Below are 25184 nucleotides of genomic sequence, written 5' to 3'. Positions count from 1 at the left end.
CACTGCTTACGCGTATGGCCATGATTCAAAGTTGTAACACACACACTTAACTCCCCTATAGCAAAATCGGTGGGGAAAATTGGGTACATAAATGGTTGTCAATAAGTACAATTATACACAGAAAGAAAGAAAGAAAGTTCCATTTCGAGAGAAGCTAAAAGAGAAAAAGAGAGAGAGACAAGAAAGGGAATTTGAAGTTCGTAGTAGAAGCTGTGTGGAAGAAGAGTACCGTGTAACAGACACCATAAGTAGCTAGTTTCTTGAGAGGGAAAGCGAGGGAGAATTAGGCGGTGGTGGTATAACAGATTTCACTTGAAGCACAAGTTAATTCTCCCATTCCTTCCTGTTTTTTTTATCTCTTATATTTCTCTTTAATTCTTTCTTTCTCTATTCCTATCTTATCTAATTAAGATAACCACAACAAAAAAAAAGAAACAAAGAGAAAAACTTCATTAAGCCTCTATTTACAAGCATACGGAGAAGTGTTAATAGTTCTGTTCTTCATTCTTCAACAATCAGTTTCATTTGCATGTCTGAACAGTTTGGAAGTTCTTAGTTAACAACAAAGTTAATCATGTTTGGGTTTAAGGTCAAATATCCTTCTTTGAGGAAAGGTATGTACTGAATCATTTCGTTACAAACTCTTGATTAATTTAGCTTAATTCATGATCAGTTCTTCATATTTTTAGTCTTTTTCTATGGTGATTTTGTTTGATCGAAATATTTGCATGTTCATAGGTCACTTTATGAATGAATTAGTAGTTCTTAACTGATGGGCTATTGTTTCTTTAAAAATTTCGGAAATGAAGATGATGATCATGGATAAGAATGAATTTTGATCCATTTTGATTATAGCTTTCTTGTTCCCGTAATTTTTGGATATATGCGTGTAGTTATGGATTTTATTTTTCTTTTCTAGATTAGGATTCTGAAAGTTAATGAGACTTATTAATTAGCTTTGGATTGCATAATGCATGAATTTGTGAGGTATGTGAATGTTTCTGTTTTTGATGATTAAATCTTCTTTTGTTTTTTCAGGTGGATCTTCAAAGGAACAAAATGTAAACAACGTGAGTATCATAAGTGAACTGAACGTTAAAGATGAATATATGGAAGCTTTAAGGACAAAATCTTACATAGATATATGGAGTAAAGTTCAAGGTCAACTTAGAAACACAAGTACTCCATTAACAACCAACAATGATGTCGTTGTTGACGTCATCGACAGAATTGCTACATCCATATCTCGAATACCATCTTACACACATATATCCGATTACTTACTTGAACCTCAACAAGAAGTTCTACTCGAGTTGATTCAAAAGTCTAATCTTCATCAATTGCTTATCGATTACTTCGAAGCAAGTTTAGAGGCGTGTAGAATATGTGGATCGATTCTTCAATGTATTGATCAAGCACGGGCGAATTATTGTAAAATCCAAAGGGTTATCAAGTTATCAAAAAAAGTTCCGTCGGATTTACCTGGCGGGATTAGTAACGAGGATAAAGTTCGGATCATATTCGGTGAGTTAGCTTCATTTGCCAAGCTTGATAATCCGCTTTCGAATTCTAGTAAATTGAAGTTCAGTATAATTCATGATCGGTATGGGACGATGCTTAATCTTTTGACAATGAAACGTAAAAAGGTTGCACGAAGAGTAAAGGTGATTAGTTTATGCAAGAAAGCTTCGGGAGTAAGTGTGGTTATGCTTTGCAGCGGGCTTGCAATTGCTACAATCATTCTTGCCGTGCATAGTCTAGTAGGATTTGTAGCTGTGCCAGGGTTGATGTGTATGCAATTGGGGTATCTAAAGAAGAAGTTGAGATCTGCGAAAAATGGACTTAAGAGGAATAAACTGAATCAGTTTCATGACCAACTTGATGCAGCTGCAAAAGGTGTGTACACATTGAATAGAGATTTTGATACGATAAGTCGATTGGTAATGAGATTACATGATGAGATTGAACATGGTAAATCTATTGCCCAATGGTGCGTAAAGACTCAGAAGAAGCAAATGTTGAAAGAAGTTATCAAAGAATTTCAAACTCAAGAGAACTGTTTCTTGGAGAAGTTGGGAGAACTAGAAGAGCATGTTTATTTATGTGTTCTTACTATTAATAGAGCTAGAAGACTTGTTATCAAGGAGATTAACTGCATGAAAACTTCACCACAACAACATTAGCAAACAACAAAAAATGGGGATGGCAGACAACAACATCACCAACAAGCTAAACTTGAAATGCATCGTCACCGATGATGACGTGGAGCGCAGGTGAAAGATCCGATGACCGGGAACAACCTCGCGACTGACAGAGCCAGGTGCGGTTTTGAGGTCAAACATATGAAGATGGAAGACCCATGCAGCTGAATGATATTGAGTTTTCTTTGTTGTTTTGCATATGATCGCCAAAACAAGATAATTCAAAATTTGGAAACCTGATTAGGGGTTGTTTGATTTTAATCATTTGTTTTTATTAGCTTTAAGTGAGAGACTAAACTAATAAAGTACTTGTTAATTATTTTGTTAATAGAATATATGAAACATTCTTGGCCAAATATGGTTTATGAATAATGATCGAAAAAGTAATATTAATTAAAGAGAAATGATAATGATTTAATTTTTCTTTTCTCTTTTTCTTTTGACATCGTAGAGAAATAATGATGATTAACTAAAGGATCAAATAGTATATTGACCACTTCACGCTCTACCACATCTAGCCTATGTTATTTATGATCATCGTTCCTTTACAAATTGAGAGAGTCTTTTATGCTTTTATTCTCACATTATTTCACATTTTATTTTAGATATTTTTCTATGAATGAAAGCTAAATATAATCGAACTTCAAATTAATATTTTGAAGATATCTTCACCTTGACAAATTTTATATACTTATTAAAAATAAATGCATTCCGAGACATATATCACCAGCATTATTTTGAAAATGAGCCATGAAAATCAACAGATTTTCTACCGTTAAAAATAGGATTGGTTGATGGTAAGATTTAATATTTCGGACTATGCTCATTTTTTATAAAAAATATAAAGCTTTGTAAGAGGAACATATTGTCAAAATATATTAGCTTTAAATCCGTTATTGTTGGGATTTTTTTCACAAAAATGGCGGTTAATATGTGAGGAGATGCTCCACCAAATTACAAATTTACTTCTTTTACTTAAATATAATATATGTTTTTGTTCTCTCTTTGTTTTCTGGATTAAAATACTAGGAAATAATTTGGCGAGACTCAAATATAGGTTGATAGTGCCGTCTCAAAATGGGATTCGGTACATGGATGATCAAATTATAATCAACGAGACTTGGAATTTTTTTCGGTTCTTGACTATTCCTTAATTCCAACCATACTATGAATTCTTAAAGAAATACTACAGAGGCGTAACAAGACTAATGCAGACCAAATTTTTATTGTTCGATTTTTATCTTTTTGCACCACTACAATATTGCAGTAGTGGGATTATTAAATGATCCAGCCAAGTTATGCCGAAAACCAAAGAATTTTGATCACTTGGAGATAAAATTAACAAGATGAGTAACATAAGTGTTAGAGCATGGCTTGATCGAACTCGCGAGTTTTGCTGCCTCAAACTTGTTGTCAATATACAAAATTATATCTTGATTTCTAGTCTACTAAAGTCAAGTCTCGGACTAGGGTTAAAGTATGGTAGTGGAGTATCAGATGTCACTTAATAACCCTCGAAGATTGAAGACTAAAGAACAAACGAAGACATTTTCGAGAACTTTATAAACAAAGATATGTGAAGATTGACCTATCCTATTTACTCAATGGCATATACCATTATGAGACTATATCGTATGATTTTATTAGATTTAATATTTCAAAGAAGAAATTTCAACATCAAGCTTGTCTTGGTTAAACTCTTGAAATATGAATCGAGCAATGGATGTTCATAGATCCTTAGCAATCTTAGTAAGATAATTTATTGTTCGCAAACTGTTTTTGTTTCAAGTTGATCATTTGGAAATTGCCCAAGCAACAATGCATACTGTCTATGGCTATTACGAATGATTCAAATTGATTTATGAGAGATTTAGAACTGCTTGGCGCAAGGTACACATGTTTTCATGTACTATACAGTCAGTTTAATTCCAGGAATATATAAGTTTTGCAAACCCTTACATATGAAGTTCGGGAATTGGTAGGTTTACAAACCCCTGCGGCCTGAATCCGCGAACTGTTAATGTTTGCAAACCTGTCCAGTTTCAGTATTAGCAGAAGTTCACGAACTACTTTATATGACTATGTTCGCTTTTGCTACAATTCTCATAGACACTTCTAAGACAACTTTTTTCACAAAATCACTTTGGGCTTGTGGATTATTGTTCAATATTGAGTGTTATTGAACACCTCTATGTGCTTGTAAGTTCATGGGCATACTTGCTGCTATGGACTATCATCGTGCACGATTCTGGAACCCTGGACCATAGTGCATATCCTTTAGTGTAATTTCAAGGAGGACCTTTCACATGCTTATATGAATTCCTAATAAGAATTTCATTTAAACTGGGAAAGTGTATGCTTGGATCTCAAGCTAATTTTAGCTTGAATTCAAATTTATTTGTAGCCTTGAAAATTTATAAATAGAGAGACTCTTGCAATATGATTTCTCAATCCCTGGCACTTTTGTGTCTTAGTTACAAAGCAAGAGTAGTTCTCTATAACCTAGATTCTTCGTAATTGTATTCTAGATTATGACTTTGAAGGCTTCACTTAGGGCTTCGTGAAGCCCGGTCATATTATCTTTTTACCTGATAGTTCTTATATCCGGATCTTATTTTACTGGTTATGACATAGCTAATGGTCTTATCTTATTACATTTACAAATTGCATTGAACATATTAGTTGATCAGATGCATGCTCCCAAATTATTTATATTGCTCTAGTCCTCAAAAGCTTAAAATTTCTGATGTTTCACATGTTCTTCTAGTTGACAAAGAAGCTCAACCTTTAAATGGATATGGCAATACTATATGGGTAATAAATAAATGACATTGCCCATGGTCTTATCTTGTTACATTTACAAATTACATTGAATATATTGGTGGAGCATGCATGCTCTCAATTTTTATATTGCTCTCAAAAGCTTAAAATTTCTGATGTTTTATTATACAATGAAAAATACTGTATTTTGAAGAGATTCGTTGTATCTTAGTAAAATATAATCTGTTATTGCTATATATATAAAAAAAAACTAAGTAGTTTTCAAACTTTAAATATACCCAAGTACATTCTGAGTTGGTGTGATCTCTGTACTAGGTTTGTTACTGAAGAATCTCTCAAGCTTACTGTTAAGCAGAGTCTGTATTACTCCAAACAGATCCAACAGAAGAATCTCTCAAAGTACAATTTTTGACTTAAAAGCAACTTTGGAAGTTGATTTGTTTGGCATCTAGAAACAAGATTTGTTTTCGGAGTTACAAGCGAAAAAATTTGCTTCTGTGTATGAATGCCAGAAGAAAAAATCAATCCTAGAAGTCAGAAGTAATTTTTTTTCGCTTCACAAGAAGTTAAGTTTTTGTTTAAGAAATCATTCTGAAATCCAACTTCTGACTTTTTTATTTATAGAAGTCGAAAGGTAACTTTTTAAGTCGAGAAACACAATAACAATTTTTTTTGCTTCTAAAAGTAATCTTGATTGCCAAACTAAAATTTTATTTTTCAACTTAGTTAAGTGAAAAGTTATTTCTTTATGGAGCTATATAACTTTGAAAATTAGTCGGTAGAAGTTGTACTAAACGTTATCCCACATGACTTTGTGGGATAATTTCCCATTCAAGCGACTTTTAAGACGTTGGATCATCAAATAAACGTTTGGATTCGCTCCCCCACTGTTTATTCACATTCAGTTCAGGACCCGCCACTGGTCCCAAAAGGGCCCAAGGCTTCCGGATGTGGGTTTTAGATGTGAGACACACCCGATCAAACGTCTTATAAGTCGCTTGAGCGAGAAACCATCCCGCAAAGTCGTGTTATTATAGCGCGTTCGAATACAAATCTGCTTCTGACTTCTGCTTCTTCAGGAGCAGAAGTCGGAAGTCCATATATTTTGCTTCACAAAAATTCGACTTTTCTGCTTCTAGAAACCGTTCTGAAATTTTACACTCAAACTGACTTCTTGCTTTTTGACTTCTAGAATCAAAAAGCAACTTTTGGACGTGTATCTAAACGCGCTATTACTTTAGGAATTTGAAAGTCGACTTCTTTTATGGTTGACAAACACCCTCTTTAGTTTTAGTATATATACTTTATAATTATATTGTGTTATTAGTTTCTTCCCAGTCCGAGACTCCTAGCTAATTGTCGCTTCAGAACACTCGGAACTTTCTACAAACAGCTGGTGTTTGAAATTGAAAAGTGCCGATATCAAGAAAATTTCATCAATTGCTCGAAAAGAAAGGAAAAACAATGAACGAAAATAATGATGAAAAAACTAATGAAGAGGCTTTCTCTATTAGTATCATGGAGGTAACCTTTCTCTGTATTCTCACTTTAGAAAAAAAGACCCAAGTAAGGCTTTTTAAAGATTTGGTTTGAATACAACGGTTCTGCAAATTAATTTGATTTTTGTGGGGTATTTTCAGAACATAGAGGAAGAGTATGGAATGTTTGTGTGGCCATGTAGTATTGTTCTGGCTGAGTATATCTGGCAACAAAGATCATTTTTTACTGGGAAATCTGTTCTTGAGGTACATTTGTCCATACCCATTTCACTATTTCGCTTCTAATTTGTTGTTTTTTGTTAGAGACTTTGCAAAATCCTGTATGTAAAATTTTGATTCTGATGTAGAAAATCTACGGGGTGTCATGAAATTTGTTTTTTTTTTCCTCAGCAACAGCTAATTTGTGTATGTTTGACTTTGAGTACACAAATTGGTTCATGTACATTCTATCCTAAGCTTTAAATTTTGTGTTAATTTCTTAGAGCAGCTTGGTGCTGGAACTTCTTTGCCTGGTTTAGTTGCTGCAAAAGTTGGGGCGAACGTCACATTAACAGATGATTCAAGCAGACTAGAGGTATGTTTCGTATTGATAGCTATATAGCTGTTCCATTATTGTAGAGATTTTAGATTTAAGTAATACACAATTAGGAACGTCACAGAACTGACATGAAGAATTTTTCTAAAGCAGTGTGGCTAGCTAGTAGCACACATATGAACTATTCTCAATCTAAATAATGTTCATGACTTAACACACAGAGTGACCTTACATGGACTATGTATACAAAGCAAGATTGTAGTGAATATTGTGTAAATGATACTAATCAAACTGTGAATATGAAGGTTGCCCATGAGTTTAAATATCAGTATCCATAGATTTTTCTACTTGAAAGTATTCCGCATGCTATGTGGTCTTTCACAAATTTTCTTATTTATTCTTAGTTATTGCATCATAAAGCATTGGGACTTGCTCAATATGTTTGATCTTCAGGTACTGGAAAACATGAGAAGAGTTTGTCACCTCAATAAACTCAACTGTAAAGTAAGCTATTTTTCTCTTTGTTTGTCATATATATTACATTTTAAATCTGCAAAAATAGCTTGGTTATCTTAAACACTTGTTTTTCGAGGTTTAGTCTCAGTCTGATCTTCATCAAAGGGTAATTTAAGCTTGGGAGTGTGACCCATTACCCGCAGCAAGAAAAAGAACTAGAATGCATTGGAACATCTGCAGGTCCCCATGGGTTTCCATAGTAACATAGCTCTTTAAAGTTACTCCTTCGTTTGTGTAGATAATGGGAATCACTTGGGGAGAATGGGATCTACCTATATTCAGTCTACAACCGAGCATCATCTTGGGAGCCGATGTATTATATGACTCAAAAGGTGCATTTGCTATTCTCAATGATTGCATGCCTTGATAACCTTACAGCATAATTTGTTTCTAATCGTTCTCGATGAAATGCTAACATATTTCTGTTTGCTTAGACTTTGATAATCTCTTCACGACAGTCACTTTCCTGCTTCAGAATACCCCTGGATCCGTCTTTATAACATCTTACCATAACCGAAGGTATTTCTTTCATCCTTGCACCAATACTATTAAGTTTTTATCTTGGAGCAGACATAAGATTAAGTAATGTACCAATTCAACTTCTCAATGACTTTGTTTATGATTTGCAGTGGTCATCACCTAATAGAGTATTTAATGGTAAAATGGAGCTTAAAATGTACAAAACTTCTTGATGCATTTTCTTTCATGCCATCTTGCAAGTGTTCCACTCTAACGGGGAATATTCAATTGGTAGAAATAACATTGGATGATCAACAGTCACTAGCATGAGGTAATTAGCTTATTTCTCTTGTTGAAGTCTTTCAATGTGGATTGAGTGGTTGGTGACACTCGCGTTCCAAAACCATAAGAAGCAATATGGGACACCTAAGATTTGAAGTCCATGACTTCCCCTTCATGAATTGCATGCTCTAAGTAACAATAGTTTTGCTGGTGTTAGAATAAACAAAAGATGTCCTGCGATATCTCATCTTTTGTTTGCTGACGATTGATCTTTTGTAAAGCGGATGTGGCTGAGATTAGAAATCTGATGCATATTCCTTACACTTAACTATTAACTATAACAAATCTGGTGCGTATTTCAGTAAATATGTACACAATAAGCATTGTAAGATTCTTGCTAGGATGCTTAGAGTAAAATGAACATCTAAGGATGAGAAATACCTAGGAACTCCTCTGTTTTTCGATAGGATTGGAGCTTTAAATTTTGAACCACTGTTGGAGAGAGCTTATAAAGCTTTACATGGATGGAAGGCTAAAAGGCTATCTCAAGCTGGTAAAACAGTGCTTATAAAGTCCACCTTATCTGCTTATCTGAGTTATCAAATGCAATGTCTAGAATTTCCTGAAAAACTCTAGATAAACTAGATAGGATTCAAAGAGATTTTTTGGTGGAATAAAGATAACCTCAGAGGTGGTTTAGGAATAAGGAATCCTCATTGAGTTAATGTCATTATTGACAAAGTTAGCTTGGAGGATGTTGAATAACCCAAATGACTTATGGGTCAGGATTTTAAAAGGAAAGTACTTCCCCAGAACTCATCCCTTCCACAAAAATATGGATTACAACATCTCTTGGATTTGGCTAGCATTAGGAAAGGTTTAATGATTGTAAAAAGAAAAAGAAAAAAGCATCTGGGAGATTGGAAACGGTAATATAATAAACATAGCTTTAGATAATTCATAATTGGATGCCAGAGGTGGGGATTCAAAGTGGATGGCAGCATGAAGACATAAAATGGGTGTCAGACCTCATTGTGATTCCGGGAATTGGAATAACAGTGTGACAGTGTGATTGATGCTTTTTTTAGTCCTGAGATTGGTAGGAAAATTTAAACCATATATCTAAATGTTAACCCTGACAGGATTAGATAGACTGGGAACAGAAATGGGGAATTCTCAGCCAACTCGGCTTATAGAATCATTTCTATTGAGCAACAGAACTCCAATGATAAAATCTGGTCCAACATATGGCAGATGAATCTCATTCTTAGGATTAGCATGTTTGTGTGGAAAATGATGGCCGATGTTCTTCCTTTAAAAGCTAAATTACACTGTATAATCAAAATTATGACCAATGCTGTGTTTTGTGTGATACTCCAAATCATGAATCTGCTGTTCATGTATTAATATCATGTGACTTCACTAGGGATGTTTAGTTCGATTTAAACATCCCAACCCCTACTTACAATGGGCACTTTTTAGCTTGGTGTAAATCTTGGTTTAATTATCCTTTTAAGGTTCGGGAAGAAGTTTTTAGCATCATTTGTTGGCATATTTGGAAACATAGAAAACACTGTTATCTTTGAAAATTTTGAACCAAATCCCATTGAATGTATAAATTCCATAAGACAATCCCTTAAGGATTCGAACATTAATCCTAGTTCGGGCGATAGTTTACAGTATTCTGGGAATAAAAGACAGAGCCAAAAAAGAAGTGGTATCACCAGAGTTAGAATGAATAATTTCCAAGTAGATGCTTCTTTTAATGAATCTGACAATCCGTATGGGATTGGGATTCTGTATTGGATTGAAAATCAAATCATTGATATCAAAGTCTTTGCAGGTACCACATCAAGTACAGATTGTGCAGAAGCCTTAGCGATTCAGAAGGCGGTGAAGTGGGCTTTAAAACTACAACTCAGAGAATCCAAGCTTCGAAGCAATATAGCAAAGGTGTGGTTTTCCTTTTGAACAAGAAGCCTGCAAGTTGTGATTATAGAGCAGAGACTATATTATCAAATGTCCAAAGTTCTTTGGAGATTTTGGCAAAGATGTCCAAAGGTCATGTACAGGAAATTACCGAAGTTAACTTCCAACTGGGTCCACCTTGGTATTTAAGAGAAGGAAATCTCTTTTAATACTTCCTTACTCCTTTTCAAGAAACACCTCAAGATGGTAAAATGCCGTGGTAAATGGATTCGTAATATTTTTGAAACTAAAAAGAATGACGAGCACCTGGTAAAAGGACCTTACCCAGGCGATTATCAGCTGCAGGCTCAAGCAGAGAACATCCTTTCTCTGAAAACCTTCCTTCCTGAAGAAGAGACTAGGAAATTTTATTCTTGGAAAGATTTTAGACAGTGTATACGTAAGGGTAATCCATTTGCAGGTTGGATGAGCGCAGCAAGGGAGTTGGTGAAAGTTTCTTGCTTCTTCTAGTTAGTTTAGTCCTATCATTGGCATCACCAGCACTTGGCAGCTCACTGTTCAACTGTTAAGCTTATGGTTGTTTGTTTCAGTATTTTTCCTAATTTATTGGAAAGCTTTTTGCTAGTCTTTGAGTTCTTGTCTGATAGACTGCATTTCTAAGACACTTGGATAATTCCGTCCAGTCTTTGATTGGTAAAGACCACATTGTTTCTTTCATATTGCATTCAACTGGCCCTTGTCAATGTGAATTGTTTCTGATCACATAATACCGTGTTTGACACTCCCAGAAAAGAAAACGTCTTGCTGCCGACAAATTAATCAAAGAGAACATATAAACTTAATTACTTCAGCTACTCGTGGCCAACTAATGATGCCTCAAACATACAACCAAACGACCTAGAGTTATCTCGAGGATATCCCCTAACACTGAAACCATATTCGAAAAACTCTTTCGCAGCTTCTAATACTCCTTGAGGACCTTCACCCTGCTCGATTTTCTGAAGATATTCGCTGCGCAAACAAATGAACAAATGTAAGTCTCAAAATAAAAGAAAATATTTTCAATGTTTGAACCACAAATAGTCGACTTATGTTTTACCTGTCAACTCGTACTCATTATAACCAAGGCCAATAATTCTCTCGGTAATCCCGGGCTTAATTGTTAAGCGTGGTTTGACAACAGCAACCACGGCAACAGCATATCCATCACACCGTCCATTTCGCTCGAAGAACCAGACCGTACAAGGGTTAAACCTAACATACAGTTCAATTAAACAGAATCTGAGGCAGCATGACACCAACATTAAGCACGTGATAAGATGAAACCAAAGATGCAGGGTTACTAGCACACCTTTTAAGCCAAAAGCGCTGGACTCAATACCCTGTAAAATTTCACCAACACAACCCCGTTCGAAAGAAGACACTCATTTCATGAGTGAACAAATAGTCTTTAAGTTTAAAGTCCCTGAAAAACGAAATTATCAGTAACTAGAAAAGGTGATTAACCAGCATTAAGGGAAACTACTTAGTGCAAGTACTAAGTGCATAATTTGGAACACTATAAAAGCCGAGCAAACTAAGAAGTTGCTCATTCTACGGCAATATTTCAGACTCTGTGAATGTTTAGCATTGACGTGTTGCCCTTCATGAATTTTTTATTTAACACATACTTGGAACTCTTAAACTGTGACTTACTGTATCAACTTGTAGTTGTAGCTCTTTAGTAGTACTTCTTTAAGTTCCTCCTCTGGACCGTATATTTCCCCCGTTGGAAGAATGAATACATCCTTTGTACTTTTAGGAATTTCAAACTTAACTTGACGGAACCACAACTTGATATCTCGTTGCGCCTGCTCAACTGTTTTGCTGGCATAAACCGTCGTTCTGCTGACACTGTCGAAAGTACGGAGATATATGAAGCATAAAACACAGAGGCTTGATGCATTAAATATATTGAAAATAGTAATGAGTTATAGGCTTACTAGGAGACCCAAAGGGATATTTATCACTGAATGTCATCAATTCATCAACTCTATCAACAGAGTTATCTCCCTCCACAATCATAGCAACAACAGGACCAGAAGTTATGTACTCAATCCAACCCCTAAAGCGTCGATCTACGAAATCCGTTTTCTGTTCAAGTTTCTGATCAATATTACAAAAGTGCTCCAGAGCGAAACCTTCACCCACGTTCATACATCTCATCTCTTGTAAGGGGGAAAAAAATAATCAGATGACAAGAAAAGGAACACCAAAGAAATAAAAAATTTAAATGAAAATCTTTTGTACCTGTAATCTTCAAACCGGGTTCCTCAAATTGGGCCAACAAACGACCGAAACATGAATGGTGGAAGTAGATAGGATAGGCCAAGACGAAAGTCTTTTCCAGTTTTTGATCTATCATTCTTTCTTCTGTCTTCTGCCTTTTGCTAAATTCCTCCATCCTCGATGAAGCAAATGAATCTACCATAATTAGAGAAACAAAAGACAGGAAAACCCTAAATTGAAGACTGAAAACCCTAAAATCAATAAATACTTAGATAGAAAGTAAGGAAAACATAACCATGAGATAAGGGTTGTTCCAAATTGAATGAAGAATTACCTAATCGCAGACGGCAGAATTGTAGAGGAGATAGAGAGGAACTTCTTCTTCTTTACTTTAATGTTTTTCGACAAATAACCTATACGAACGAAAACAAAGGAACAAAACCTCGTTCAATTGGGGCTGGACTCTGGAGGTTTTAGACGGAGTGGGGCTATGAATCTTTGATTTACCGAGGGGGCGCCAAAATTTAATGAAAATATCATATTGCCCTTCTCTAATAACTAATTTTAAAAACCTACTACCTCGGTCCCTAATTAGATGACCTAGTTAAAATTTACTAGTAAATTTAGAAAATTATTTATCTCTCAAATTATACAACGGATTTTCGTAAACTTTGTATCATCGGAAAGCATTTTAAAACACCTATATAATGAATATAAATATGGCTATCAAATTTTACATATTTCTTATAATAATAGTAATCTATCACTCCACTTATTTATGGTATAGGTCATCTAATTAGGGACGGAGGGAGTATTATTGAAACTTAAACCCAATCCTCTTATCATTTCATTCTCAAAACTTAAAATCCATTTCCTCCCCTCTCCACAATGACCGTCGCTGATTCAGATGGCGGAACCACGCAGTACTTGCTTGTAACGAGAAGTTGGAGTGCATATATGTCACGTAGATCAGTCTCTTGTGTTATACGTTATTCAAGAACTATCGATCAGGAAATAAGAGTTTTGTCGCTGACTTTGTAGTTTCGCAAGATTGACATCTAAACTTGATTCAGATTAATCTTGTCATGTAGAATCAATTAGGTATATTTTTAAGTTTCGAAGAGATTAAACCCTAATTGTTGAGAATTGTTTTGATAACTCTTTTTTCTTTGGAGTTCCTTCGAAGAAAATATTTCCATTGCCTTCTGAAAAATAGAGGGTACCAAGTACACCACCAACTTTTTCGTTTGATAGGAGTATGAACCTATGAAGTACTTTTTAACAATCAAAAGACGCGGAAAAGTAACAAGCACACACACAAGATTTTTGTTCACGAGGAAAACTGCATATGCAGAAAAACCCAGGGACATAGTCCAGATGTGAACAACAAACTGTATTAAGCCGCTACAGTCACTAGCCTACTATCAGACTTCGGATTGTAATGTAGTTGAGACTGAATTCACCCTCCAAACGATGCTCCTTGCGTCATTTGAACCTCACAGGGTTCTACACAATTAAATCCCTTAGCTGACGTCCTTTACATCCTAAGAGTTGCTTCAACCTAAGTGGAGACTTTTGATACCAATATGCCTCTAACGGATAAGCCTATTTGATTTACCGTTAGATCGAATAGATAAAGGACTGGAAATCTATTTGCAATAGATAAAGATAGCAAACCTCATAAGTCCGAAACACTGAAACTCAGTTAGCTAAGAAGCCTGGATTATCTCTTAAGAACCATCTTAAACCGATCAATAAAGAAGAGTTATAAATATCTATCTTGAGGAATCACAAAGTTTGAGATGAAGAGAACTTTGTGATTTCTATCTATCTCGTTCCTGAAGGAGATTAACGAAAACCTCGACAACAGAAAGAACAAGATCGGGATAGACAGACTATCAAGTTAAAGATAGTTGGACTTTCCTTCACGAATCCCTAAGTGAAGTCTTTAAGTCGTAAACCTAATTATGTTTCTCAAAGGAAACCTAGGTTAATAGAGGACGACTCTAGCATACAACTAGGACACAAATTTGTCAGGAATTGAAATTCCCGGTTGTTTGAGTATCTCTCTATATAGACTTTCAAGACTAAGGGTTCCTTATAATTCAAGCTAAAATAACTTGAGACTCAAGCAAACACTTTCTCGATTTAGATGAAACTCTTGTTATGAGTTCATGTAAGCATGTGAGAAGTTAAATTTTCGTGAAATTACATAAAAGAATATACATCTGGTCCAAGGTACCGGAACCGTGTATAATGATAGTCCATGGAAAATATACCTTAATCGTTTTCATTTAACACTTAAGAATTAAATCATGATTAGCAAATACATAGTGATTTAGTGATCAAAGATGTATTACAGGTGTTTGTGGGAGTTGTAGCAATGCCAAACATATTTGTAAAAATAGTTTATGAGCATCTTTTTAATTCGTAAGTTCGTGAATTCGGAGAGGTGAGGTACTCGTACCAGGTAAACATACCGTTAAGATATTACCAAACTCAGGCCCTTGGGGCACATGCATTTTTGATTTCTATCTATCTCGTTCCTGAAGAAGATTAACGAAAACCTCGACAACAGAAAGAACAAGATCGGGATAGACAGACTATCAAGTTAAAGATAGTTGGACTTTCCTTCACGAATCCCTAAGTGAAGTATTTAAGTCGTAAACCTAATTATGTTTCTCAAAGGAAACCTAGGTTAATAGAGGATGACTCTAGCATACAACTAGGACACAAATTTGTCAGGAATTGAAGTTCCCGGTTGTTTGAGTCTTTCTCTATATAGACTTTCAAGACTAAGGGTTGCTTATAATTCAAGATAAAATAACTTGAGACTTAATAAAACACTTTCTCGATTTAGATGAAACTCTTGTTATGAGTTCATGTAAGTATTGAGAAGTTAAATTATCGTGAAATTACATAGAAGAATATACACTCTGGTCTAAGGTACCGGAACCGTGTATAATGATAGTTCATGGAAAATATACCTTAATCGTTTTCATTTAACACTTAAGAATTAAATCATGATTCGCAAACACATAGTGATTTAGTGATCAAAGATGTATTATAGGTGTTTGTTGGAGTTGTAGCAATGCCAAACATATTTGTGAAAATAGTTTTTGAGCATCTGTTTAATTCGTAAGTTCGTGAATTCGGAGAGGTAAGGTACTCGTACCAGGTAAGCATACCCTTAAGATATTACCAAACTCAGGCCCTTGGGGCATATGCATTGGTTATGCATACCCCCCCCCCCCCAATTAACGAAATCAGAACCAAGGGGTACGCTGGTATGCGTACTTACCCCATTATGGAACTTCAGATGTTTAGGGTACGCGTACTGGGTATGTGTACCTACCCCATACAGAATTTCTACTCTCTTTCATAGTTTTAAACTTCTCCAATCGCCATATATATGAAATATCATTGCTTGGGAAATTTCCAAATGATCCTTTTGAAACAAAACTAGTTATTGAAATAATAGATTGATAATGATCTACGAACAACATTGCTTGAATCATATTTCGAGATGTTTAACAAGACAAGCTTGACTAGAAACTTCTTCTTTGCAAATCTACTAAAATCATACGACATAATCTCATAACGATAGAATGGTAATGCCGTGAGTAAATCGAATGGTTCAATCTTCACATACCTCTTTGTTGATGAAGTTCCTCCAAATGTCTTTGTTTTTGATCTTCAATTTCCAATCTTCTAGGGTTATTCATAATGTATGATACTCAACTATCGTATTTTAATCCTAGTTCGAGACTTGGCTTTAGTAGACTAGAAATCAAGATATAGTTTTGTACATCTAACATCGAAAACAAGCTTGAGATAGCAAAACTTGCGAGATCGACAGAGCAGTTCTTTAACATCAAAAACATGTGAGGATAAAATGTTCCCAAAAAAACATTGGAGAATGTGGTGGTTTGAAAATGAAAAATAGAATATAACTTTACATCAATCACGGTAAATCAAAAGCTATGGGATGAATTATTTTTTTTCTTCCTTTTATTTGCAAATCGGTTATTAGTCCTTCAAAAGATGCATGAATCTCTTAGATGATTGAATTATTATAATGCGCACTAACTTCACTAAATGCAGAAATTAGCTTAAGCAGTATCTTAGCCAACATCAATTTGAAACAAACTGATGTTGACTTGTCACTATTGTTACCAGTTAGTGAAACATCATCACCCGCAAGAGAGACAATTCAGTATCTTTTCATATAGGTTTTAAAGGATTTAAGGATGTAATGACCTCTCCTCTTAAAATGTCCTAAACAAGCTCTTTGAAATCCTATACCAGTTACAAACATTAAAATTTTATTGTTAGATAAGTAAAATAGTGACCCTAATCTGGGACTTGTCTTGCTTCATACCTAGACGTTGTTTGAATATTCTTGTAGTATGTCTTCCTTAGTAATCATTCATATTTTTTCATCATGCCACCCATCCCATTCTCGGTTAAGTCGTGTATGCACTTCCTTAGGCACCAGCTGTCGAATAATATTCCTACGAGCACCCAATGTCAATAGTTGAAACAATATCACACCCTCTCTTTTTTCATCACTTGAAATATCCAAATATGTTTTGGTATGTAAATCTCACATAGGAACGTATGAGACTCATATTGTACCTTACAATGACAGCTTTAGCTTCAATTTTCAATACCATATACAAAATACGGTTCAGTCAACATTCAACACCAATAAAATAGTTGTTCATAACAATTTCATTCAATATTGATCACCGATACATCAGAAAATAAGTAGTAATCATGGGTTTTCAACTACATCGAATTGTTATGAGTTGTACTACAACTAATCAATCCAAAATTAATAATACGATGATTACAAACCTATAAGTAGGATGACTTATCTCTGAAGATTTTGTGAATGAAATTTGAAATCAAAAGATGCATTGAACTACCTATAATTCGAAATCATGCAGCAATTCAACTTAAAATACCTTCAAAATCAAAAGGGTCCAAAGAAAGGTTAAGGAGAATTGAAAAAAAAATAATAAAGAAAAATGAGGCAAAAACGCGCGTCTTCGGTAGTAATAACCTAAAAACGATACTGAATTTCCGTCAGGTCAAGGTTGATCCATTTCCTTGATGGAAACTAGTGAAAACTTAGTTTTCATATGAACTATTTGGACGAACTAAGTTTGTCAAAACAATCCCCTTTGTAGTGCTCAGAGAATAAATTGTTCATATTAAAGGAAATTGGAAATGAAATACTCCACATAGAATATTTATGATAGATGTTTAGTTACTTTAATACTATTAGGTTGTGTTTGATAGGAGTTAATCCCATCAAATTAAGTTGTTTTCCATCGTTTGACTACAAAAAAAAATTCTTAGAGTTGTGGGCCCATTTATAAAGAAGCATGATCTAAATTATGTATATATTTAACTTAATTCGAAAGCGTTTCTTTGCCTGATACCGATTCCATGGGAAATACTTTCCGAGGAATTATTCCCTTTATATGGTGTCAAACACAACCTTAGTCGAAAACATATTTTTTGGGAAGAGAATTCAAAACTGCAGTACAGGCAAGAGGACTGGTGTCACAAATTTTTTTTTTAAAAGATAAATTAGAAGACAGTTATGAGTACCTTTAAAATGAAAGTAGTACCCTAAAAATCATTTAAGTATCGTGGAAATTTGTGAGGAACCCATATTCGGTTCCTCTCTCTTCTGGAAGCCCACCATTAAGATGATATATATGTGTAGCCCAAATAATAAAATCTACCGTTAAAAATAGTGGTTTTAGATTAGATTTGAATTTTCAAATTTTCAGATGGACCAAATTAACCTTAATTAGTTACTTGTTATTAACAAATATTATTTTATTAAAAAAACAAAAAACAGTTATTGATCTAGATTATGGTCAATTACTAAGTGTAACTAGTTGACCTAGAATTACGGCCGTAATTAGTAAATTTACTGATAAAAATATTCAGCAAGCTTTATTGGCATTATTCTCGGATCATTAATTTCTGTTTGTTACCATTATTGTCTTCTTCTCTTTTAAAAACTCTCGATCCATTCCATTAATTACAGCTAGTCATTATATTATCTTCTTCGTCTTTTTTATTCTTTTTTAGTAATCTATCTAACGCAGCTAGTCATTAATCTATCTACTCATTTATGTGATTATTTACTAAAAGTCTTTATCCTTCTTGGATTATATCTGTCCATGATGTGCATCCTTTTAATTTTCTTTGCATGTAAAGAGTTTTCAAGTGAAACAGATTCCAACTGTTTGTTTTTTTTCTCAATGCTTGTTTCTTCTGATTTGTACTAGGATAGCAATTTGTTTCTTCTGATTTATACTAGGATATCAACAATTATTACACAATACGTAATATGATTATGGCTAAATTGCGCAGCCAGTGATAGTTTCGATTATCACAACTGTTGATAAACACTATTTTCACTAGATTCAATAAATAGATGTTGAAAATCGCAATTATCATTGGTCGTTAACTAATGAAAATTCAAGTTATCACAAAATCAGAACTAAATCCAATATTTGAAAATTATAATTATAAGTAAATTGTGAATTTTATATGGTAAACAAATCTACTCAAAGTGAAAAATCTCTAGAATTTTCAATGACGAGGTGATAATTACAATTTTCGCAAAATATAAATAATACCAACAAATAATAATTGTAATTATCACTAAATTGTGAAAACTAGAGTTTTCAATGACCAGGATAATTACATTTTTCACAAAATATAACTAATTCCCATCAATATGAAAACCAGAATTTTCAATATTTCTTAAGAAAAATATTTTTATATTTTCAATAAATTCGGTGCATTTCACCAAACACAATTTTCACGGTCAAATAAGCCAAATAAATATCTTTAAAAAAAGAAAGAAAACATGAGTGATTTTAGGATTATTAATTGCAGTTATTAACAAGATAAGAAAGGAGTGATTTTAGGAATTTAAGTTGTAATCTGATGATGGACGTAGATTTTGGCATGAATTTAGTATTTTTTTCCTATATATTTGGTACTTGACTTTTTCACGGTTCATTAAATATGGTAAAAAAAATATTTATAATCAGATATCCGAAAAAGTTAAAAGGTTAGTTTAGTAAACTAATTTTACTAGGGGCTTAATATATTATGTATCTTAATGATGGGCTAGAGATAAACAAAAATAAGAAAATGGGCTAGCCATATATCCCCCTTAAGTATGAAACCTGTTTTGAGGCATACTGAATTTTTTTGAGGCATACTATATAATGCCAAAATAGGGTCATTAAATAAAAAATAACATCACCCCTTATCCACCCTTTTTGATAATGGCATAACTATCCTTACATAATTAGTGTTAATGATTATGATTAGATTTGATTAGTTAGGAATTTTAAGGATTGATTAAAAATAAAATTATTAGTGGTGAATTAGTAGATAAATCAAACTTATGTGAGAGAGTTGGGATTTTTGAGAGGAAGAAGAAGAAGTGAAAAAAAACTTGGGTTTTGAATTTTGAGATTTTAGTGATTAGAAGTGACCAAAATGGGTGATTCAAATCAGAGGTAGACTTCTATACGAGGTTTTAATTTCTTTTTATAAGTTGAATCTTTCAAAAAAATGTATTTTTAAAACCCAGATCTACTGACCAGATGAACAGTTCGGCTGATAACTTTTCAGCCGAACCTCCGTTTTTTGAAAATATACCTAGGTTCGGCTGACAAGTTATCAGCCGAACCTAGGTATATTTTTAAAAAATTGAGGTTCGGCTGAAAAGTTGTCAGCCGAACTTCACTCTGAAACTGACAAATTTAGGTTCGGCTAATTCGAACAAAATTTTGCAAAGTCGCGTGAGCCGACTATAGTGTTTCTCTAAATCATACACTAGGTTCGGCTCAAAATTGATACTTCAAGATCAGCCGAACTGATCTTCTGAAAACCTTAATTTCATCTTCGAAATCATATTCTATCGATCAAACAAAATAAAATCAATCAAAAACAAGATGGGTTTGTTACACATACATTCTAAAATACATCTAAGAGCAATTGAGGTTTGGATTTCGCACTTCAATATCTCTCACTTTGATTCGTGTTTGCTTTACTTGATCAATTTCTTGATTGAATTGGAGTCCAAGATGTTTAAGTTTAAAGTTTATTTTGATTTTTGATTTTAGGTTTTTGAGGATAAGGGCGTTCTAGTAATTTAAATTGTTTAAGGATATATAGGTAATTGAACTACCTTTAGAAACCCCTTATAAATCCACCCTAGATGGTGTAATGAATGAGTATGCCTCAAAAAAAATTGAGTATGCCTCAAAACAGGTTTTTTAAGTATCTATGTCACTCATTAATATTTCTAAATTTACCCACCAGTACAATTGGGTTAAGCCAAAACAATTTAATGGTGGAATCCAATCCACTGTTTTGATAACCAAAAAATTACTGTTTTTAAAAGAAAGAAACACAAGGTATGACAGTAGGGAAGATGTTGCAACTATACCCCCACCAGAACCCCAGCAGCTGCTGAAACCAAAGACTTGTGAGGATCAAATATTCCCTCAAAAACATGGGAGGATTGGGCTGCTTGCAAATGAAAAATAGAATAACTTTACATCAAGCACGATAAATCAAAGCTCTGACCTCGTACTGGCACGCAATAGAAATTATTTTCTTCTTCTTTCATCTTCAACATAATAAATAAATGTGATTTATTTTGAAAAACATAGAAAATTGTGATATAAGTTGAGTCTCTCCATTTTAAACCCATTATATATTTTGCTACATCAGTTGTGTCCATTTATTTTAAACTCGTTACTTTGCACTTTGCTGTATGAGTTGTCTCTCTTCATTTTAAACCCATTATTTGAAGAAAAAAGATATTATTGATTCTTGTGAAAGACATGTCTATAATTTGGCAAAAAACACGAAGATGAATTATGTGTCCCTGTAAGTTATTGTGTCCTTTATTTTAAACACATTATTTTGCCACATGGCACTTTAAATTCTTAAAAAAATGTAATACTAAATATAGTGTTACCAAGTCAAAAAAAAATGATCTTCCTTTATATGATAACTATTGATTGATTGATTCACCTTATGCCCTAAATTTAATTTTAACAAAAAAAGAAGAAGAATAAATCGATTAATCAAGATAGGATGATTAGTGAATTGATAATATGTTATAAGAACTACTGAGTTACCTAGTTACCTTGTATTGTTTTAAAGGAATATTAATTACCTAATTCTTTTGTTGCAAAGAGTAAATAGGATTTCTTTATCTAGGTAGATTTTATAAAACAAATTTTTTTGCTACCCCTTTCAATAGTTCAATATTACCAGGTGTTGATGGTGGTTTTTAGTTCAGGGTTAAAATTGTAAAACCCTGTATTTAATGCACCACTGCTCTGCAAAGAGACTGAGCCATTTAAAAGTAATGAGTGCCCGGGCCTCTCCACTTACAAATGTATTGAGAAATTCAGTATGTTTATGAAATTTGTTCAGAATGGTGCATGTAGCAACAATCCCAAACATTTTATAAATTTTATTAATCCATCGCCTGCATTGTTCATTAATGTATGGCTTATTGAGTATTTTCCTATGTTATGTTCCCCGGCTGAACCCTTAATATTGGTATGACATGATAATTAGTGTTCACTCGCAGCTGAGTAGCATGAATTTCCTGAAATATCAAGATTAAGGTCTGCATGAAAGTACTCAGTCAGAAGACGCTTAACTGCTCTCTGGGAATAAATTTAAATAATTTTGTATCGAACACACAAAATTTATCAAATTTTCTCAATTTTGTAATTGCTCACAAAATTCAAATTTTGGCCTAATTAATTTGCAAAAATTAGGTTTTTTGCTCCCTGTGCAATATCTCGAATCCTATTGGTCGAGGCCAAACCTAGGTAATCCAGGAAATTAATCCGCCATGGACTAGTAGGAGAAAAATCCTACCCAAAAATCATAAAACAAGAAATAAAAGAGGAGCCGCGGAAAATAGGAACAACAACAAGAGGAGGCGTGGCCGCGCCACATGGCCGGCCAGTTCGCCCTAGCAAGCGCCACCCGTAGCCGAATGACCACGCTACATGTTACCCTGCCGGCTCCCCTTATTTCCATCGACCAATCAGGTCACTTTAAATACGCCACATGCACTTAGAATGTGGCCGGGCCCATGCCGCTCGCTGGCCCCCTTTCCCATCGACTAATCAAGTCGCTCTAAATGCGCCACACGCACTTGGAATGTGGTCGGGCCCATGCTGCTTGCCGGCCCTCTTTCCTATCGACCAATCAGGTCGCTTTAAACCCGCCTCACGCATTAAATAAATCCAAACTGCGCTAAAACCCAGTGGACTTCGCGTCAATATGGCCGCCATGCCATTAGCTAATCAACCTGCAAAATCGCGTCGGCATGCTAATTGGCAGGTCATGCTATTCCGCGTCAGCAATATGCCAATGTACCATAACAGCACAGCCGCGTGCTATCTCACTTTTTCGTTCGTGGCCAACGCCATAACAAACTCTAGCCAGGGTATTCTGATCATAATAGAGCTCTTGTTTTAACGGCATTGGTCGAATCAAAAGGAAACCCTAATTATTAGTCATGGCCTAAATTATGCCACTTCGGACCCATAACATGCCACAAGCCATGTGGGACCCAGAAGACCATAAATAATGGCACTTGCACCATATTATGGCCACCCATGATCGTCCCCACATTATGGCCTTGCCATAATTTCTTTATTCAACGTGACCACGGTAGTATACGTCGAGATATAGTGGCCACAACCATGCCAGGCATGCGCCACTCCACCACGCCACTGGCAGGCGCCAATTACGCCACTGGCAGACGCCACTCCGCCACTATGCCACTGGTAGGCGCCAATTATGCCAATGGCAGGCGCCAACAAGATGTGGCCATAATCAACGACCACCCTCTTCCATAAATTACAATCTCGGCCGTCCAACTTCGCGGCCTAGATTAAATCTCAGGTGACCAACCAAAACTAACTTAATAGCGTCACACGCTATTTTTTTGCAACGAGTCTCATGACCTATCTCGCCACACATGATCACCCGCCGCCTAGTTTGAGCGCGATTGGTCAGAATAACTAGGTCTTGCACACAAGACCCACTCAGCAATATGCTGCATATTTTCCACGAAAATACTCGAGACATCAAACATGTCAAAAACTGGGGGATGCTCACTGGGGTATTGGTCTGGCGGTTTACATCGTGTGGCGTGCAACACGCCCATTACGAGAAAGTGTCAGGAAAGGGCGGAAGGTTAATGAGCAGTAAGTGAGTAGTGGGTGTAAGGCTGACCAGTTTTCCCTCGTGATGGAAACATGATGGTCACCACTTTTTACATGACTCCACTTCTCCACTACTTAATTGTCTCCACTTTCTACGAGATCAGGTGTGCTCAATCATGACTTTTATAAATAGGTTTTCGACCTATTTCGAGAAAGAACAAGGGTTATCAACACAAGTATCCAGAAAACGCCAAGTACTGATAGCTTACATTCCGCAAGCTAGTTCCATATTATGATATAAGTTGAAAATGCGGGGGTCTAACAACCACACCCAACAATTCGTTTGGCAATCTGAGAGGACTTACTCCAATACACTTTATAGAGAATTAACTAGACAGTCAGACTCAATCTAGAATAAAGTATATCAAAGAGTTTAATATCTCTAACTCTTAATTCAATCCGCAATAAGCAAATAGAAATCTGCGAGCCTGATTGAATATAAGAGGAGTCCCTTGAACGGTACCAAAGACCAATATTCAAGTGTCAATCAATGTAAATCAACAACCAAAGGTTTGATATTCTAATTGGTTGATCTTAACGCACAACCTGTGATATTTTAATTATATAACAAAATATAATGCGGAAAATAAATAACACAAACACCAGAATTTTGTTAACGAGGAAACCGCAAATGCAGAAAAACCATGGGACTAGTCCAGATTTAACACCAAACTATATTAAGCCGCTACAAACACTATCCTACTACCAATTAACTTCGGACTGGACTGTAGTTGAACCCTAATCAATATCACAATGATTCAAGGTACAATTGCACTCCTTACGTCTCTGATCCTAGCAGGATACTACACAGTTGATTCCCTTAGCAGATCTCACCCACAACTAAGAGTTGGTACGACCCAAAGTCGAAGACTTGATAGACAAATCTGTCTCACACAGAAAAGTCTGTAGGATTGAATAAATCTGTCTCCCACAGAAATACCAAAGAGTTTTTGTTCCGTCTTTTGATAAATCAAGGTGAACAAGAACCAATTGATAAACCAGACTTATATTCCCGAAGAACAGCCCAGTATTATCAATCACCTCACAATAAACTTAATCGACTAGCGGAACAAGTTATTGTGGAATCACAAACGATGAGACGAAGTTTGTTTCTGATTACTTTTTTATCTTTCCTATCAGAGATAAAATCTCGAGCCAATTATTTCAATTGAACTCAACACGATAGAAACAGTAAGATCAGATCACGCAACTACATAGATAATAGTTGGGTCTGGCTTCACAATCCCAATGAATTCTTCAAGTCGTTGACCTACAGGGTGTCGAGAAGAAACCTAAGGTTAAAAGAGAATTGAATCTAGTTATGCAACTAATAACACATAGGAGGTGTGGGGATTAGGTTTCCCAGTTGCTAGAGTTCTCCTTTATATAGTTTTCA

General features: G+C 34.9%; 2 protein-coding genes and 1 long non-coding RNA gene across 3 annotated transcripts; 2 read left to right on the top strand and 1 right to left on the bottom strand.

Moving 5' to 3' along the window:
- Window positions 1-305: 305 nt before the first annotated feature.
- On the top strand, window positions 306-2541 carry LOC113330505 (UPF0496 protein At1g20180-like). The gene is made up of 2 exons (XM_026577311.1): window positions 306-614; window positions 1039-2541. The coding sequence occupies exons 1-2, from the start codon at window positions 575-577 to the stop codon at window positions 2181-2183; spliced, it is 1185 nt and encodes a 394-aa protein (XP_026433096.1). The 5' UTR covers window positions 306-574; the 3' UTR covers window positions 2184-2541.
- A 3797-nt stretch (window positions 2542-6338) lies between these two features.
- LOC113291243 (methyltransferase-like protein 23) lies at window positions 6339-10362 on the top strand. Its single transcript, XM_026540803.1, has 8 exons — window positions 6339-6506; window positions 6623-6727; window positions 6969-7055; window positions 7470-7520; window positions 7771-7864; window positions 7967-8051; window positions 8162-8322; window positions 10117-10362. Exons 1-7 carry the CDS (start codon window positions 6447-6449, stop codon window positions 8319-8321), a joined length of 642 nt encoding a protein of 213 aa, XP_026396588.1. The 5' UTR covers window positions 6339-6446; the 3' UTR covers window position 8322; window positions 10117-10362.
- On the bottom strand, window positions 10116-12946 carry LOC113291252. The gene is made up of 8 exons (XR_003331621.1): window positions 12805-12946; window positions 12492-12665; window positions 12185-12409; window positions 11898-12095; window positions 11554-11667; window positions 11302-11456; window positions 10354-11213; window positions 10116-10253 (listed from the first exon to the last, which is right to left on the bottom strand). It is a non-coding gene; the product is annotated as an uncharacterized LOC113291252 (long non-coding RNA).
- Window positions 12947-25184: the final 12238 nt, after the last annotated feature.

This window comes from Papaver somniferum, chromosome 1 (genome assembly GCF_003573695.1).
Source record: "Papaver somniferum cultivar HN1 chromosome 1, ASM357369v1, whole genome shotgun sequence".
Classification (NCBI taxonomy): domain Eukaryota; kingdom Viridiplantae; phylum Streptophyta; class Magnoliopsida; order Ranunculales; family Papaveraceae; genus Papaver; species Papaver somniferum.
This window is presented reverse-complemented; position numbering and strand designations above follow the sequence as displayed.

Coding starts and splice junctions, on each gene's coding strand:
- LOC113291243 (XM_026540803.1), top strand. CDS start 6,447: ATGAACGAAAATAATGATGAAAAAACTAATGAAGAGGCTTTCTCTATT. Junction 7,521..7,770: donor TCAATAAACTCAACTGTAAA/GTAAGCTATTTT, acceptor TCGTTTGTGTAG/ATAATGGGAATCACTTGGGG. Junction 7,865..7,966: donor TGTATTATATGACTCAAAAG/GTGCATTTGCTA, acceptor CTGTTTGCTTAG/ACTTTGATAATCTCTTCACG.
- LOC113330505 (XM_026577311.1), top strand. CDS start 575: ATGTTTGGGTTTAAGGTCAAATATCCTTCTTTGAGGAAAG. Junction 615..1,038: donor ATATCCTTCTTTGAGGAAAG/GTATGTACTGAA, acceptor TTGTTTTTTCAG/GTGGATCTTCAAAGGAACAA.